At 31.2% G+C, this 14,543-nt stretch overlaps 2 protein-coding genes across 2 annotated transcripts; both read left to right on the top strand.

Annotated features, from left to right (window-relative positions):
* The first annotated feature begins 3,528 nt into the window (after positions 1-3,528).
* Positions 3,529-6,644, top strand: LOC108849033 (acyl-coenzyme A oxidase 4, peroxisomal). Its single transcript, XM_018622528.2, has 13 exons — positions 3,529-3,667; positions 3,936-4,040; positions 4,131-4,237; positions 4,321-4,398; positions 4,477-4,600; positions 4,735-4,808; positions 4,921-4,980; positions 5,062-5,171; positions 5,430-5,589; positions 5,689-5,765; positions 5,836-6,007; positions 6,150-6,242; positions 6,321-6,644. The coding sequence occupies exons 1-13, from the start codon at positions 3,640-3,642 to the stop codon at positions 6,450-6,452; spliced, it is 1,320 nt and encodes a 439-aa protein (XP_018478030.2). The 5' UTR covers positions 3,529-3,639; the 3' UTR covers positions 6,453-6,644.
* A 6,300-nt stretch (positions 6,645-12,944) lies between these two features.
* Positions 12,945-13,728, top strand: LOC108854946 (uncharacterized). The gene has a single exon (XM_018628623.2). It carries the CDS (start codon positions 13,084-13,086, stop codon positions 13,630-13,632), a length of 549 nt encoding a protein of 182 aa, XP_018484125.2. The 5' UTR covers positions 12,945-13,083; the 3' UTR covers positions 13,633-13,728.
* Positions 13,729-14,543: the final 815 nt, after the last annotated feature.

The raw sequence follows: 14,543 nt of genomic DNA, 5'->3' as shown, positions 1-14,543 counted from the left end.
TTACATAAAAACTACAACATAAATAATTTTCGTATTGAAAAATCAGAAAAAGGTGCGATAATAAACTGATGTGGAACCGTTCAATGACAAAGTGATGAAACTAACTATTTGTAATCTTTTTTATTCTCTTCTTACAAACTAATTTTCAAAGCTCCCATAGTAATAGTCATCTCATGCGATAATACGACAAACGAATAGCAACAATGTATATTCGCTGCTGTCGTTGATAAAAGGTTAACGACACAATTTGTGGACCATTCGTAGCTAAAAATTCTAAACATCTCGTTACCCTTCGCCAGTGTTTTTAAACCCGGACCGAACCGGCGGTCGAACCGGCGGTCGGACCGGGTTCAACCGTGAACCGGATACCAAGCCGGATTGGATTAATGCCAAAACCCAATCAAAGTTAAACCGACTAAAAACCCATATTGAACCGTTAAAAACTCGGGAACCGGTGACCCAACGAACCAGTTAAATCCTGGTTCGTATAGAAAACAAAAATTTTGTTAATAAAATAATTTGTTTTTTTTCAAAATAAAAAATAGAGTTTGTAACAAACTAAAACTGAAGGTATTTCTGTATTTGACATCTTTTTTCTTTAAGTTCTGTGATTTTTCACAAGGTATTTTATATTTCTCAAAGTATTATCTTTCTGAGTAAAATTAATAATTGAAAACTTAGGGTTGTGTCTTTGATGTTCTCTACAAAAAATTTGCAGTGTATTAAGCAATGGAAGAAAATGATTAAGAAATTCCACTTCCATCAAATTCAAACATAGAAAATCAACAACCGCCACAATGTGTATATAATTGTTTTAAAAAAAGATAAAGATTTATATTGATAAAAATCCAGAAATAAACTTTAAATGTGTTTTTTTCTATTGATTTAGATTTGAACTATTAAATTGTTTTATTACTTTTATTACATTTCAGTTTGCTATTTTCTAAATTAATTTGTTAACATATGCATATTATATACAAAACATTATTAAATTCAGTTTAGTACATCAAATCCGGTCGATTCCAATCGAACCAGGTCAAACCACATTGACCCGTGACCTAAAATATTTTTGGTTCGTTCGCCGGTCCAGTTTTAATAACACTGCCCTTCGCCTTATTGTTCAAAATCATTGTTCAGAATAAGTAGATGGGGCCCGTACGTAACGTCTACATTTTTACTTTAGCAACAAACAAAAACCGCAAATATATCTGAAGCCCGTTTTTTAAAAAACTGACTTTTCTAAACGTAGGGTCTAACTGGTGACCAATGAATGAAGAGGAATAATACATTCCTTAATGTTTCTAACAAATTTTACCATTCATTAGAAATAGTCATTCCTTTGCATTCATTTTCATTCCTTCTCATTCCTTTTTTTTTTTTGCCACTTGGGGAAATCTCACACCCAGAAACCCCTGAATGTGGAGTCGAACCCCGGTGCCTTGGATACAACTTAGCCACTAGACTAAAGCTGACCCGGCTCTCATTCCTTTTATTGTAGAGAATTAAAGAACAAATTTATTCCTCACTAAATTTGATATGGAATAACCGTTCCTTATCATTCTCATAATTTTATTCCCATCAATTCTCCCATCTTTATTTTGTATCTGCTCAAGAAAATAAAACAAAACTATGAGAAAAAGGTATATAATCTTAACTCACCCCCTCCCCAAAAAGTGATTTTATCTAAAAAAATCTGGATCTGGTTTTATTCTTATAAAATATTTATAAAACTAGGTGTTTTGCCCGCACATGCGGGCATAATTTTTTTATAAATACTTATTAGTTTATGTTTTATTAATCTAAAACCAGCATAATAAATTATTATTTGTTTTTTAAATAGTTAAATCAAACATCAAAATATTTATATATGTCAAATAATTTTAATCAAAATATCAAAATCTATACTATTATTTATGAAGTAATTTTGCTTACTTGTCATGTTCTCCATGATTTTAGCTAATTTTGCTTATTTGTCATATTTTTATTAAGTTTAAGCTAAATTATCATTGATGTATTATTTGTTTTGAGCTGAGTCATTAAATCACTAATTTAAAATAATAGTCTTGATGAATATTCTAAATAAAAACGAATTTTATTTTATTAATATTAAATTTATATGTTATATTAGCTTTCCTTATTTGTCATATTTTTATTAGGTTTTAGACTTTTAGATAGGTTATTAATTTATTATTAGTTTCTAACTATTCACTAATTTATTTTAATAATATAAAGTTTATATGTTATATGCTATATTAAATAACTGATTACAAATAATATTTTAGAATTATCTAAAAAAGATAATTCTTCTATATATTTTTTTTGTGCCTATCTGAAAACAATATTTTTATTATAAAAGTTAAGAAAAAATTAAGATACAAAACAATTTATTATTAAATATTAGTCAACCAAAAAATATAAATATATTTTCTAAACTATCTCTAAGATATGAGTGTTTTAAAAACTTAACACAATAATAATTATAAATAAATTAGTGAATAAATTATTATTCACTAATACATCAATGATAATTTAGCTTAAAAATATGACAAATAAGCAAAATTAGCTAAAATCATGGAGAACATGACAAGTAAGCAAAATTATCTAGGTGTTTTGCCCGCATGTGGGGGCATAAATTTCTTATAAATACTTATTAGTTTATGTCTTATTAATCTAAAATCAGCATAATAAATTATTATTTATGTTTTAAATAGTTAAATCAAACATCAAAATATTTATATATGTCAAATACTTTTAATCAAAATATATACTTATTATTGTGTTAAGTTTTTTAAAACATTCATATCTTAGAGATAGTTTAAAAAATATATTTATATTTTTTGGTTGACTAATATTTAATAATAAATTATTTTGTATCTTAATTTTTTTTTAACTTTTATAATAAAAATATTATTTTCAGATAGGCACAAAAAAATAATATATATAGAAGAATTATCTTTTTTGATAATTCTAAAATATTATTTTGTAATCAATTATTTAATATATCATATAACATATAAACTTTATATCATTAAAATAAATTAGTGAATAGTTAGAAACTAATAATAAATTAATAACCTATTTAAAAGTCTAAAACCTAATAAAAATATGACAAATAAGAAAAGCTGATATAACATATAAATTTATATAAATTAATAAAATAAAATAAAATTCGTTTTTATTTATATAGAATATTCATCAAGGCTATTATTTTAAATTAATGATTTAGTGACTCAGCTCAAAACAAATAATACATTAATGATAATTTAGCTTAAACTTAATAAAAATATGACAAATAAGCAAAATTAGCTAAAACTATGGAGAAGCTGACACATAAGCCAAATCACTTCATAAATAATAGTATAGATATAAATCTTAAAAACGTATTTTTAGTTTTGAATACAAACCGTGATTAGTCAATAACTTATATATAATAATAAAAATACATTTTCTCGGAAAGCATTTATATAAAAAATATTTTGAATAGCTTACCTGAAAATAAATTCTAAATAAAGATCCACACAAGCGGGTCGGGTCGGGTCTTGAATCAGGACTCCTGATTATTTCATTTCATTAAATCCAATTATATCGGTTTTCGTTCCTATCACGAAGCCAAAGAAGCTTTCCATCACGATCATCGCCATGACTGTGCTCTCATCTGCAGATCGAGGTTCGTCTTCCTTCTTTTTCTTCTCATCGTTATTTGCATGCCTAGTCTTCTGTGATCTCCAAAAATTGACATAACTTTTCTTCGTCGATTACCGATCGAACAAGTAACGTCGTTGGTTCCGTCAAATGAGATTGTGTATAGAGAGATTGGCGAAGTTTGCGATTTCAAATTCGTAGGATGTTTTCGTTTGTAGATGGATGATGCATGTCAGTCTATATAGGAAACAAGAACGAGTAAGTGAATGAGGTTTTGGATTTGTGTGTTGCAGATAATGGTGAGAAGAAGGTGAAGAGTTCGTATTTTGATTTGCCGTCTATGGAAATATCTGTAGCGTTTCCTCAAGCAACACCAGCCTCCAAGTTCCCACCGTGCAGTAAGAGGATCTCTTGTGGAGAAATTAATACATTTTTTGGATCATTCGTTGTGGCCTCAAACTGTTTTTATTATTCTATACTTGATACAGCTTCAGACTATTATCATTTTGATGATCTATTGACTCCGGAGGAACAGGCTGTTCGGAAGAGGGTTAGAGAGTTCATGGAGAAAGAAGTTGCTCCCATTATGACTGAGGTTAATGTGATGGAGATTGACATCTTCATGTTCAGGATGTTTTGTGTCGCATAATTGTTCTTATTTTGATTTTTATTCATCAGTACTGGGAGAAGGCAGAGTTTCCTTTCCATATCATTCCAAAGTTTGGAGCTTTGGGTGTTGCTGGTGGCTCCATCAAGGTAATTTCCAGTGCTTTGTTTCTGGGATTTTTTTTTATTATTATTGTTTTTTTTTTTAAATTTGGTCTGACTTGTCAGGGTTATGGCTGTCCTGGACTCTCCATCACAGCGAACGCTATTGCAACTGCAGAAATATCTAGAGTTGATGCAAGCTGTGGGACTTTTAATTTGGTGCACACCTCTTTGGGCATGCTCACTATTGGTAAGAGCTCCTAATATTTCTTTCTTAGCTTAAAAGTGCTCAGTTTTTTTTTTTTTTCTGATAAACCGCAAAGCATACTATGATTTGCATAAGCATATTTTCTTATGTTTTTTTTTTGTTGTTGTCAAGAACAGCACTTTGTGGATCAGAAGCACAAAAGCAGAAATATTTGCCTGATTTGGCTCAGATGAAAACTGTGACTTGTTGGGTGAGTACGTGGATCTTATTTGACTTCAGACGATTTTGCATCCCGTGAATAACCTTTTTATGTTATGTAAACCTGATGTTGATACCATTACATATATTGGACTTGTATAAAGGCCTTGACAGAACCTGACAATGGAAGCGATGCAAGTGCTCTAAAAACAACTGCCACAAAGGTTTAACCTTCTTGTGCCCTTTTACTCAGTTGCTTGTACGAGAGAACGTTTCATTGTTTTGACTTGTTTCAATTGTCGAAGGTTGAAGGAGGTTGGGTACTTGAGGGACAAAAGCGTTGGATTGGAAACAGCACCTTTGCAGATCTTTTGGTCATCCTTGCTAGGAATACGACAACAAACCAAGTCAACGGGTATGTTAGGTCTAGGGTTTCTTAGATCTTAGGTGTAGAGGTCGTTTCGAATCTGAAGTGGCTCTTGATTTCAACTTATGATAGATGTGAAAATCCAGTTTTTAATATGCTGAACTAGGTTGCTCTGTGATTGGATGTACTGAAGATTAAATTTATTATGGACCTTAATCAATAGCATACTGGACTGATGTGTTAATATACTCATTCGGATAGATATTATTTACTGCATTATAAAATGATACACCTACCGTCTTACAGATTCTTAGTCCAGAAAGATGCGCCTGGCCTAACGGTTACTAAGATCCCGAATAAAATAGGTTTACGTATTGTTCAGAATGGAGACATTCTACTACAGAATGTCTTTGTTCCGGATGAGGAGCGGTTACCTGGGGTAAATTCATTTCAGGACACAAGCAAGGTACTGTTGTGCTAACTGATAACTCCACATGATCCAGAAATGCATTTTTGTCATTTCTTGGTGCTATTTAACTGCTTTTCTGTACTATACTTTGAATAGGTCCTGGCTGTCTCACGTGTAATGGTGGCCTGGCAACCAATTGGTATATCAATGGGAGTCTACGATATGTGTCACAGGTATTTCAGTCAGATCTCAGGAGTGAAGCATTCATTTCGTTAGCTATAAAGGAATGTGATTTGTTTCAAGGTATCTAAAGGAGAGGAAACAGTTTGGAGCACCGTTGGCTGCTTTCCAGATAAACCAACAGAAGCTTGTGAAGATGCTGGGCAATGTTCAAGCGATGTTTATGATGGGTTGGCGCCTCTGCAAGCTATATGAGACGGGTCAGATGACTCCAGGTCAAGCCAGTTTAGGAAAGGTATCTTTTCTGTTGCTTTCAAACCATTCAAGTTCATCTTCGCTTTATGTTGATGTATCCACTGAGCACGAGAAAATGGATGAATCAAACATAGCTCAGTATGATATCTTCATTTGTATAACCAATGATGTGGTTTAACTAGGCATGGATTACATCCAAGGCAAGGGAAACTGCTTCGCTAGGTCGGGAATTACTCGGTGGGAACGGAGTTTTAGGGGATTTTCTGGTGGCAAAGGTGAGAGAGCTAATCTTCATATCTGACTCGGTTGGCTAATAACAAATAAATTGATATAAACGTGTAACTTAATTGCAGGCTTTCGGTGACCTTGAACCCATTTTTACATACGAAGGGACGTACGACATAAACACCTTAGTGACGGGGAGGGAAGTTACCGGGATTGCGAGTTTCAAACCGCCAGCTTCACGGGGCCGTAGCCGTCTTTAAGGTTGTGCAGTGTTTGTTGCTGTTGGCTGCTAATTATATTTACCTGGAGTACAAAGTGCGCCAGATAATATTGGCATAAAGGGACATATTGCAATAATGGGCCCGTGCTCTGTAAGGCATGTTGGGTGGGAATAATCCTTTCGTAAACATTTAATGAATTCAAGGATGAAATGATAAATTACCTTTCGTTAATTGGTTGCCAACATTGAACATGTGCTTGGCGGTATATTTTTTGTTTCTTGTCATCTGAAATTTTATTATTCACACATTACAAACCCAAACATGGGTGGTTACAAGTCTGAAACATCAGAAAGAATAATAAGAGATAAACCAAGTCGGCAATTTAGATGAGATTTGAACTCTAAGGCGGTTGCTAAACCGCCAACCCAGAGCCTAAACGACCATAAGCAAAACTCCAAATCAAATACAGACATTTGAGTCGCCATCATGATTCACAAAATGAAATTCAAAGAATTTTCATGAATAAACTAAGGGTAGAAGTCTACGCCAGTGACGAGAGAAGCTACCAATCTATTGAAGCTACAAGGACTTAAGACAACTCAATCATCTCGAACCACTATAACCGCAGTTGCAGTTGGGTTTCAGAATCCGCTTGCAAACACTGAAATCTCAAAGACCACACAATAATGACTTTTCAAAACTCAAAGACAAACGAAAACAACTAGAAAGTACCAAAGACTAAAAACTAGGGATGTTAACAATGGATAGTTACCCGTAGGGTACTCTAAACCCTTCAAAAAATTCAAACCTAAAAACCTACCCTATTTGACTAAACAGATCAAGGTAAAAAATGGGCGGGTATCCTAATATCCGTGTTTAAATAGGGTTTTCTTTATCGGATTTAGAGCAAGTATAGGTCTTTTCAGTGAAACTAATATTTTTAATAATTTAAAATATAACAATTTCATTTTTCTCTCACAAATACAAAATCTTATTTTTCAAAATAATGTAAAATCTTGTTTCATTGTTAAAAAGGAAAATCATATCCCCCCCCCCCCCAAAAAAAGTAAGATTTTGGTTTCTGATAAAATGCAATATTTTCGCAAAAAATACAATACTCTAAGAGTATTTTCTCGACAGAAATGCAAAATCATGTTTTTGTGTTAAAAAATACAAAATCCCTCTTTCCCGTTAAAAATGCAAAGTCCCATTTTCCCACAAAATGCTAAATCATATTTTGCGTCAAAAATACGAAATCATGTTATTTGCCAAAAACGTAAAATCATGTTTTCCACCCAAAACACAAAATCACATTTTCTCACCAAAATGCAATATCATGTTTTCTCGTCGAACGTAAAATTATGTTTTCCACCAAAAACGTAAAATTCTATTTTTCCGCCAAAAACACAAAATATTATTTTTTTCCACCGCCAAAATACAAAATCACCTTTTCATGCCTATAAACGTAAAATCTTATTTTTCCACCAAAAATGGAAGATCCTATTTTCCCGCCAAAGACACAAAATCCTGCTTTTCATGAAAACACAAAATCTTATTTCCCAACAAAAACCTAAAACATGTCTGATATAAATTATTCATAAATAAATAAAATTAACAGGTGGGTGTAAACCCAAGGAAATAATGAAATTAGCAAAATAACAATAAAAGTGAAACATAAGTTTTTTATATGATGTTACATATATTACGAGACTGACTAGTATAACTGCAATGGTTGCGGACATTTGCAGATGTGAGTGGTTGCGATGTTAAGTGTTATTAAGAGATTTATACGGCTGGTACAGTGGTTAGAAATGAATGTGTTTGCAAGATATTTATGACTTGTTAACTATCAAATGCAACAATGTTTAAATAATAAATTAACTATATTTACATTTTATATAGTTATAAAATATTAAAATCATATTACTATAATAAATATAAAAATTATATTTATAAAATTATACTATTATTTTTAAAAGTTACAGTAAATAATTTTGTTTTAAAGTTTTATAATATAAATTAAATATAACATATAATTTTTTATTATTTCAATTAATTTTAAATTTTAATTTTCTGTTTTAAAGTTATCTATTATTTCAATTTTATATAGATTTTTTCTTTTAAAAGTTTTTCTAATCTTCTGCAAACCACAAACGCTAGCCGGAACTAAATTTCCAGTTTAAGAGGTTTAGAGTTGTTTGAAGTGATTTATAGCGTTTTTGTGATTATTGTAAAATGTCAGTAACCGCTACTAACCATAAAATTTGCGTTTGCGGATGGTATCAGGAAAATTAGTCATGTCCTAAAAGACGATTGTGCTTTTTTCAACCGAAATTATTAGAATTTTCATGGGTTTACTTAGGTCGTACAAAATAATAAATATGTAAATATAAAATTAGTTGGTAAACAATTTTGCTACCGACACTACAATATATATTAGCCGTGTATGTGACTGTCATTTATTTAGCTAGCTATGCAAAAATCATATTTTTTCACCGCATGTAAATCAGGAAGTTTGAGAAAAGCAATATCACCAATGCTGACTTTAAATTTAGGGTGTGGGAAGTTTGAATAAATGTTAAATACTTCCGATGTTGAAGAAGATGAGTGACGGTGATATTGTTATAAAATATAACTAGATTTTGATCTGCGCCTTAAAAGCACGGATATATTTTTATTTTAATAAAATTTAAATTAATTTATAATTTTAATTAGAGAATAAATAATTTTAAAAAATTTCTATTTGTGTTTTAAAAAAATTATTCTATTATAATAATTGATTTTCGAACGGTGTTTTCATACTCAACCCAGACCTATGGTTAAACCGATAAATCCAGTGATATGTGTATAATTCAGTTCAATTTAATAAAAAGATTTTAATTATAATCTTAGAAAACCTGGTAAAATTTTAAAAATCCGCTATTAACGTAACATTCGATATGAGATGACCCGCTTGAAACCAAAATAATAAATAATATTTTTGAAATATTTATTAAATAATTCATACTTCTTAATATTATATAAAATTGAAAAGTAATTATTTAGACTTTAATGAGATTCGTATTATGTCATTTGAAGAAAATGAAACAATGGTAATAGGAAACTTTGTTATTGATATGAAAATATTATTTTCTTTCTTTGGTTACTATGAGAAGTTTGTATTTTTATTTATGTTTAGATCTAAAACTTAATTTTAAGATAAGTTTAAAAAAAAATTGAACACTCAAAATTGGCATATCATTATTATGTAAAAATGGCATAATAACATTTTTTAATTTGCATGTATATATTCATATCTAATCTTTAAATAATATTGTAGATGAAAAAAAATGATATTCAAATTAAATGGAAAGTATAATCTGCATAAAAATTAAAATTATTATCATTCAAAAAATATGAAAAGTATTAATTACCATAGTTATAGAGAATATTATATTTTTAGTTTAAATTAAATGACAATGGAAAAATTTGTAAATATATTGAAATGCAGGTACGTAATCCTAAAATTTTAAAATAAGATCTGCTTTAATAGTATAGATACTGATCTCATGCCTCTCGAATTCTCTAAATCTCCTTTTAAAGAATACAAATGTATACACTTGGTTTTGTTGACTTTGATGTTTTGATCTTAGAATGGAGCTTTTTCTTTATGATATTGTTAACTCTAATATTCATCTGGGCTTATTGCCAAGTTATGACAATACCACAAAATATTAACCGTCAATATTTTGTTTACTCTAACAACAGTATATATTAACCGGATATACTATTTATCATTAACAATAATTTTGTATAAGAGATGATATTAGTCTTCAATATGTGTAAAACATTCATAAATTTAATCAGATAAATATATTGTCATAAGCTTTTAAATATGTTAGCCGCTTAACAATGGATCTCAAAACATAATTAAATGATACATGTAAACATATTATTAAGTTGTGATATGTTATTAAATATGTTAGAAAGCTAACATTAAGTTATTATATGTTAATTAATATGTTAGCGGACTAACATTGAATTTCACCAACAAATTCATAGATATATCTAAATATATGGTCTGTTATAAACTATTGCAATTGTTGCTGTCTAACGATGAATTTTAATGGTATCAATTATCTTAGCAACCTACCAATGAATTTGGAAGAAAAAATAATTAATGTTTTTGCTAAAAAATTTATTACTTTGAATAAATATGTAGGAGACGTTCAACAATTCTTTTATCACACATATATTATTTTACAAGTTAATTAAATTTTGAACACATGAATAAAAATCAACTGAGGAATCCAAACTGGAAACTAGTCGCATAAATTTCACTGGAAATTTTAAATCTTTGGAGACTCCACTTCATCTCAGTTTTCATTGTGTGCTTCATCCTGAAATTCTTCGTACTGAAAAAAGAATCCATTTTCTTGTTTCAACATATTTTCAGAATTAAAAGTTAAATATACTACAAAAAAATAATCTAATCTTATCACAAATTCAAATAAGAACTTACTTGTGAACAATCTTTCAATTTTTTTCTCTGAACTTTTCTTCACTGGTAATATCAAGAACACAAGCTCCCTACTGATAAAAAATGTTTTATGCTCATATTCAAAGAGCTAGAATTCGTTAACAATACTCTCAACGTCTTCAAAAAGAGTGTAAGCATAAATTAAAACAGAGAGAGATGAAAAAGATATAGGGTTTAATTATAAAAATGTTGCAGATTAATGAAGGAAAGAGAGAGAAAATTGTTTCGAAATTCAAATTGTTTGGTAAAACTCAAAGAGGTAAAGGATAGAATTACGCTTGATCTGACGTCAACGCAATATATGAGTACACATGAATCAAATCTTACAAAATATTTTAAAAAGATTTTGCCTATGTCAAGTATTGTTCAAAGCGAATATATAGAGACAGCAGAGTCACGGTTAATTACACACAGTGTTGGACACATAGGGTTTTGGCATATTGTTAATTATAGGATTATAGGATAGTTTTTTGGTAGGAGAGCTAATTTCTCATGTAAATAATTCAAATAAAATTAACAAACTGTAACAAAGTATTAGGTTACCCACATGTAACCCAAAAATTAGAGGGTTGATTACCCTAACAAGTTAAGAATTTATTCAAGTGTTTCATAGTAGAGTTTTTTTATGGACGGGTTTTTTCGGATTCAGGTAGGGTAGAGTATTTTACACATGATAACATCCCTACTGAAGCCCCTAGATGGTAATCAAAGTGAAAATGGGAGAACCAAAATGTCATGTTAGTAATGAAACAATTGCTGCAAATGCGCTTCATCTCCATTTAAAACTCGCCATCAGAATTTGATCGGACTCTTCACGCGCCTGCTACATGCCACCACACCATCACAAAGCCAAGAGGAGCTTTGAATTCACCATCCTTATTAATACAGCCAGTAACCATTGACCCTAACTACCATAGACCACCATATATGTCAATATTGGAGTTGGTGGAATCTAATTTGATATTTTCCGCTTTAAATTTAAGATTTGAAGCTCTATATCAGATTTGTAATACGTTTAGTCATGTTTTACACTATTTTATATTTCGTCTATTTGTGATATTTTCGTGATCTTTTTTTTTTGAAATTCAGTCGCAAACCTAAAATGATTGTTTCTTAACTATATGATTAATTTTTACTAGTGAAAATATATTAAAAACACACACAAGTATTAGATTTTCTCTGTATAAAATTCAAAAACCATTGATCCGGTTTTTGAAATAGAAGTCCATTTTAGACGTTTTGCTTGAATCAAATTTCTTTTAAATAACAATGGAAAGAAAAAGTCAGAGGAGATAATTTGTATTGTCTTCATAATGATAGTGTTGAGGTGAAGAAACAAAAACCTCAAGACAACTACAATCTCCTTCCTCTAATCTTCTTGAAAACATGCAAGAGCAAGAACATAAGAAGCTATTAGAGCTTCAAACACATCTAACTTTTATTTATAATACCTCTGGAATTTTTAGGACATGCTACTATAATCTTTCATCAATCAAACGAAAGCTGACATGAATTTCAGGCTCTAGGCAGAGATCCAATTCACTGAGTATTTTAGAATGCTTTTCCTTCAAATTTCAATAGTGGTATAATTCTTCCACTTAAAAGTATATAGATGGGACATCAAACTTTCTGGAACTGAACTTGGTTCTCTTCAGTGACCTATAATGAGCATGGTGGAATTAGGACATTCAGATAAAAACCAGACCAATCTAAATAAAAGAATTAATTGAAACCGAATCAATGTACAAAATATTTTAACAATTCTTATTTTCTTATATCTGAAAATCCGAAAACATCAAAACCAAACCAAGAATCAAATATATATTCAAATATCCAAATTAATGCAATTTATATATTTAGATATGTTATATTTAATCTTAAATAAAAAAATATAGAAAACTAATTTATAAACATAATATTTATATATTTATTGATAAAGTAGAGGGAAAAAAATACAAGAAGGAATGGAGGGGTATTTTTAAACAAGTAGAGAAATAAGATTATCAAGGAGAGAATTTTGGTCCACGTGGTGCCACGATGCTTTTCAAAAATCTTATCCAAGCCTTGGTACCTCTTCGTCCTCCCTTCTCCAATGGATCCCTTTCTTCTCTCCCAACAATGAACAAACCAAACAATTAAACCAATAAAAACATGGCGACCGCTATGTTCTCCTTCTCTCCTCTCGCTCAGTTCCATTCTTCTTCTTTTTCCCTCAGACCGACACAGTTTTATGGCAAGACACAACATCAGCTTCACCACAAAATCTTCATCACCCCGAATCACCAATCTACACCTTCCCGCTTCTCAGCCGTTTCAAGGGACGACGCCACAACGCCTGAACTCGAAGAAGATGCGGTTGAGACACGAAGAAGAGAGGAGGAGAAATTCGCAGTTCTGAACACTGGAATCTACGAGTGCAGATCGTGCGGGTACAAGTACGACGAGTCCGCGGGTGATCCCTCGTACCCGATCCCTCCTGGGTTCCAGTTTGACAAGTTGCCTGAAGACTGGAGATGTCCAACTTGTGGAGCAGCTCAGAGTTTCTTCGAGAGTAAAATGGTTGAGATTGCTGGTTTTGCTCAGAATCAACAATATGGGCTTGGGGGTAACGCACTTACCTCTGGTCAGAAGACTGCTTTGATCTTCGGGAGTCTCCTCCTCTTTTTCCTGCTTTTCTTGAGTGGCTATTTCATCCAATAGAGCGCGTTTCATGTTTTTACTATTATTATGTTAATCATGTTGTTATCTATCATACACCATTAGTCTCCTTTTTATAAACGGAAGCTACATTATACATTTGGATTCAGCTTCAGGCTGGAGAAAAAATCAAGAACTACAACAAGTAGGATTGAAAACTAACTATGTTTTTCTTAAATTCAGAGTGCCAAACAGCACTTAATTTGCCTTCATCTAGAATCTTTAGATGATTAATCACAGTAGATACAGCTTCTTACCATACTACAAAACGGCACTACAGCAAATGAAAGAAACTCGTGTCTTAGCCCATAATAAACCATTTTCTTTCCCGACCTTGCGGTTTGTACCAATCCATTGGGTGGGAGGTGATGGCAATGGGTTGAGATTTGCAATATCAGTTTCTGTATAACTTGACTACAATTATTTTCTTTTGGAGAAAACTTTGACATAGCCAAACAGATTCTCTTACACGCTGAAACAAAAAACTAAATCAGTCATCGCAGACTCCTTTGGAGCAACATACCTTGTCCGGAATGATCGCTCCATAGGTGGTTCTGGGAGCTTGAGTCTATTTCTTTCTAAAAAATATTTAGCAAAAGAAAATAAAGAAGAGAAAAAAATTATTTGTCTTCATAATAATATTGTTGAGGTGACCAAAACAATTCCTACAATCTCCTTCCTCTAACCTTCTTGAAAACATGCAAGAGCAAGAACATAAGAAGCTATAAGAGCTTCGAACACATCTATACTGAAGGCCATATTAAAACCCCTTTTACCACTCGAAGATTCAACCAAAAAGTTCCTATTCCTCCGACATTAACAAGAACACAAGAGATGAATTATGTAAAATCTAAGTTCCAGCATCATAAATGACAATACTCACTGTATCAAGCGAAACCCTAACAAACTCGGAG

Source organism: Raphanus sativus, chromosome 4 (genome assembly GCF_000801105.2).
Source record: "Raphanus sativus cultivar WK10039 chromosome 4, ASM80110v3, whole genome shotgun sequence".
Taxonomy (NCBI): Eukaryota; Viridiplantae; Streptophyta; class Magnoliopsida; order Brassicales; family Brassicaceae; genus Raphanus; species Raphanus sativus.
This window is presented reverse-complemented; position numbering and strand designations above follow the sequence as displayed.

Coding starts and splice junctions, on each gene's coding strand:
- LOC108849033 (XM_018622528.2), top strand. CDS start 3,640: ATGACTGTGCTCTCATCTGCAGATCGAG. Junction 3,668..3,935: donor GCTCTCATCTGCAGATCGAG/GTTCGTCTTCCT, acceptor TGTGTGTTGCAG/ATAATGGTGAGAAGAAGGTG. Junction 5,172..5,429: donor ACAACAAACCAAGTCAACGG/GTATGTTAGGTC, acceptor ACCGTCTTACAG/ATTCTTAGTCCAGAAAGATG.
- LOC108854946 (XM_018628623.2), top strand. CDS start 13,084: ATGGCGACCGCTATGTTCTCCTTCTCTCCTCTCGCTCAGTTCCATTCT.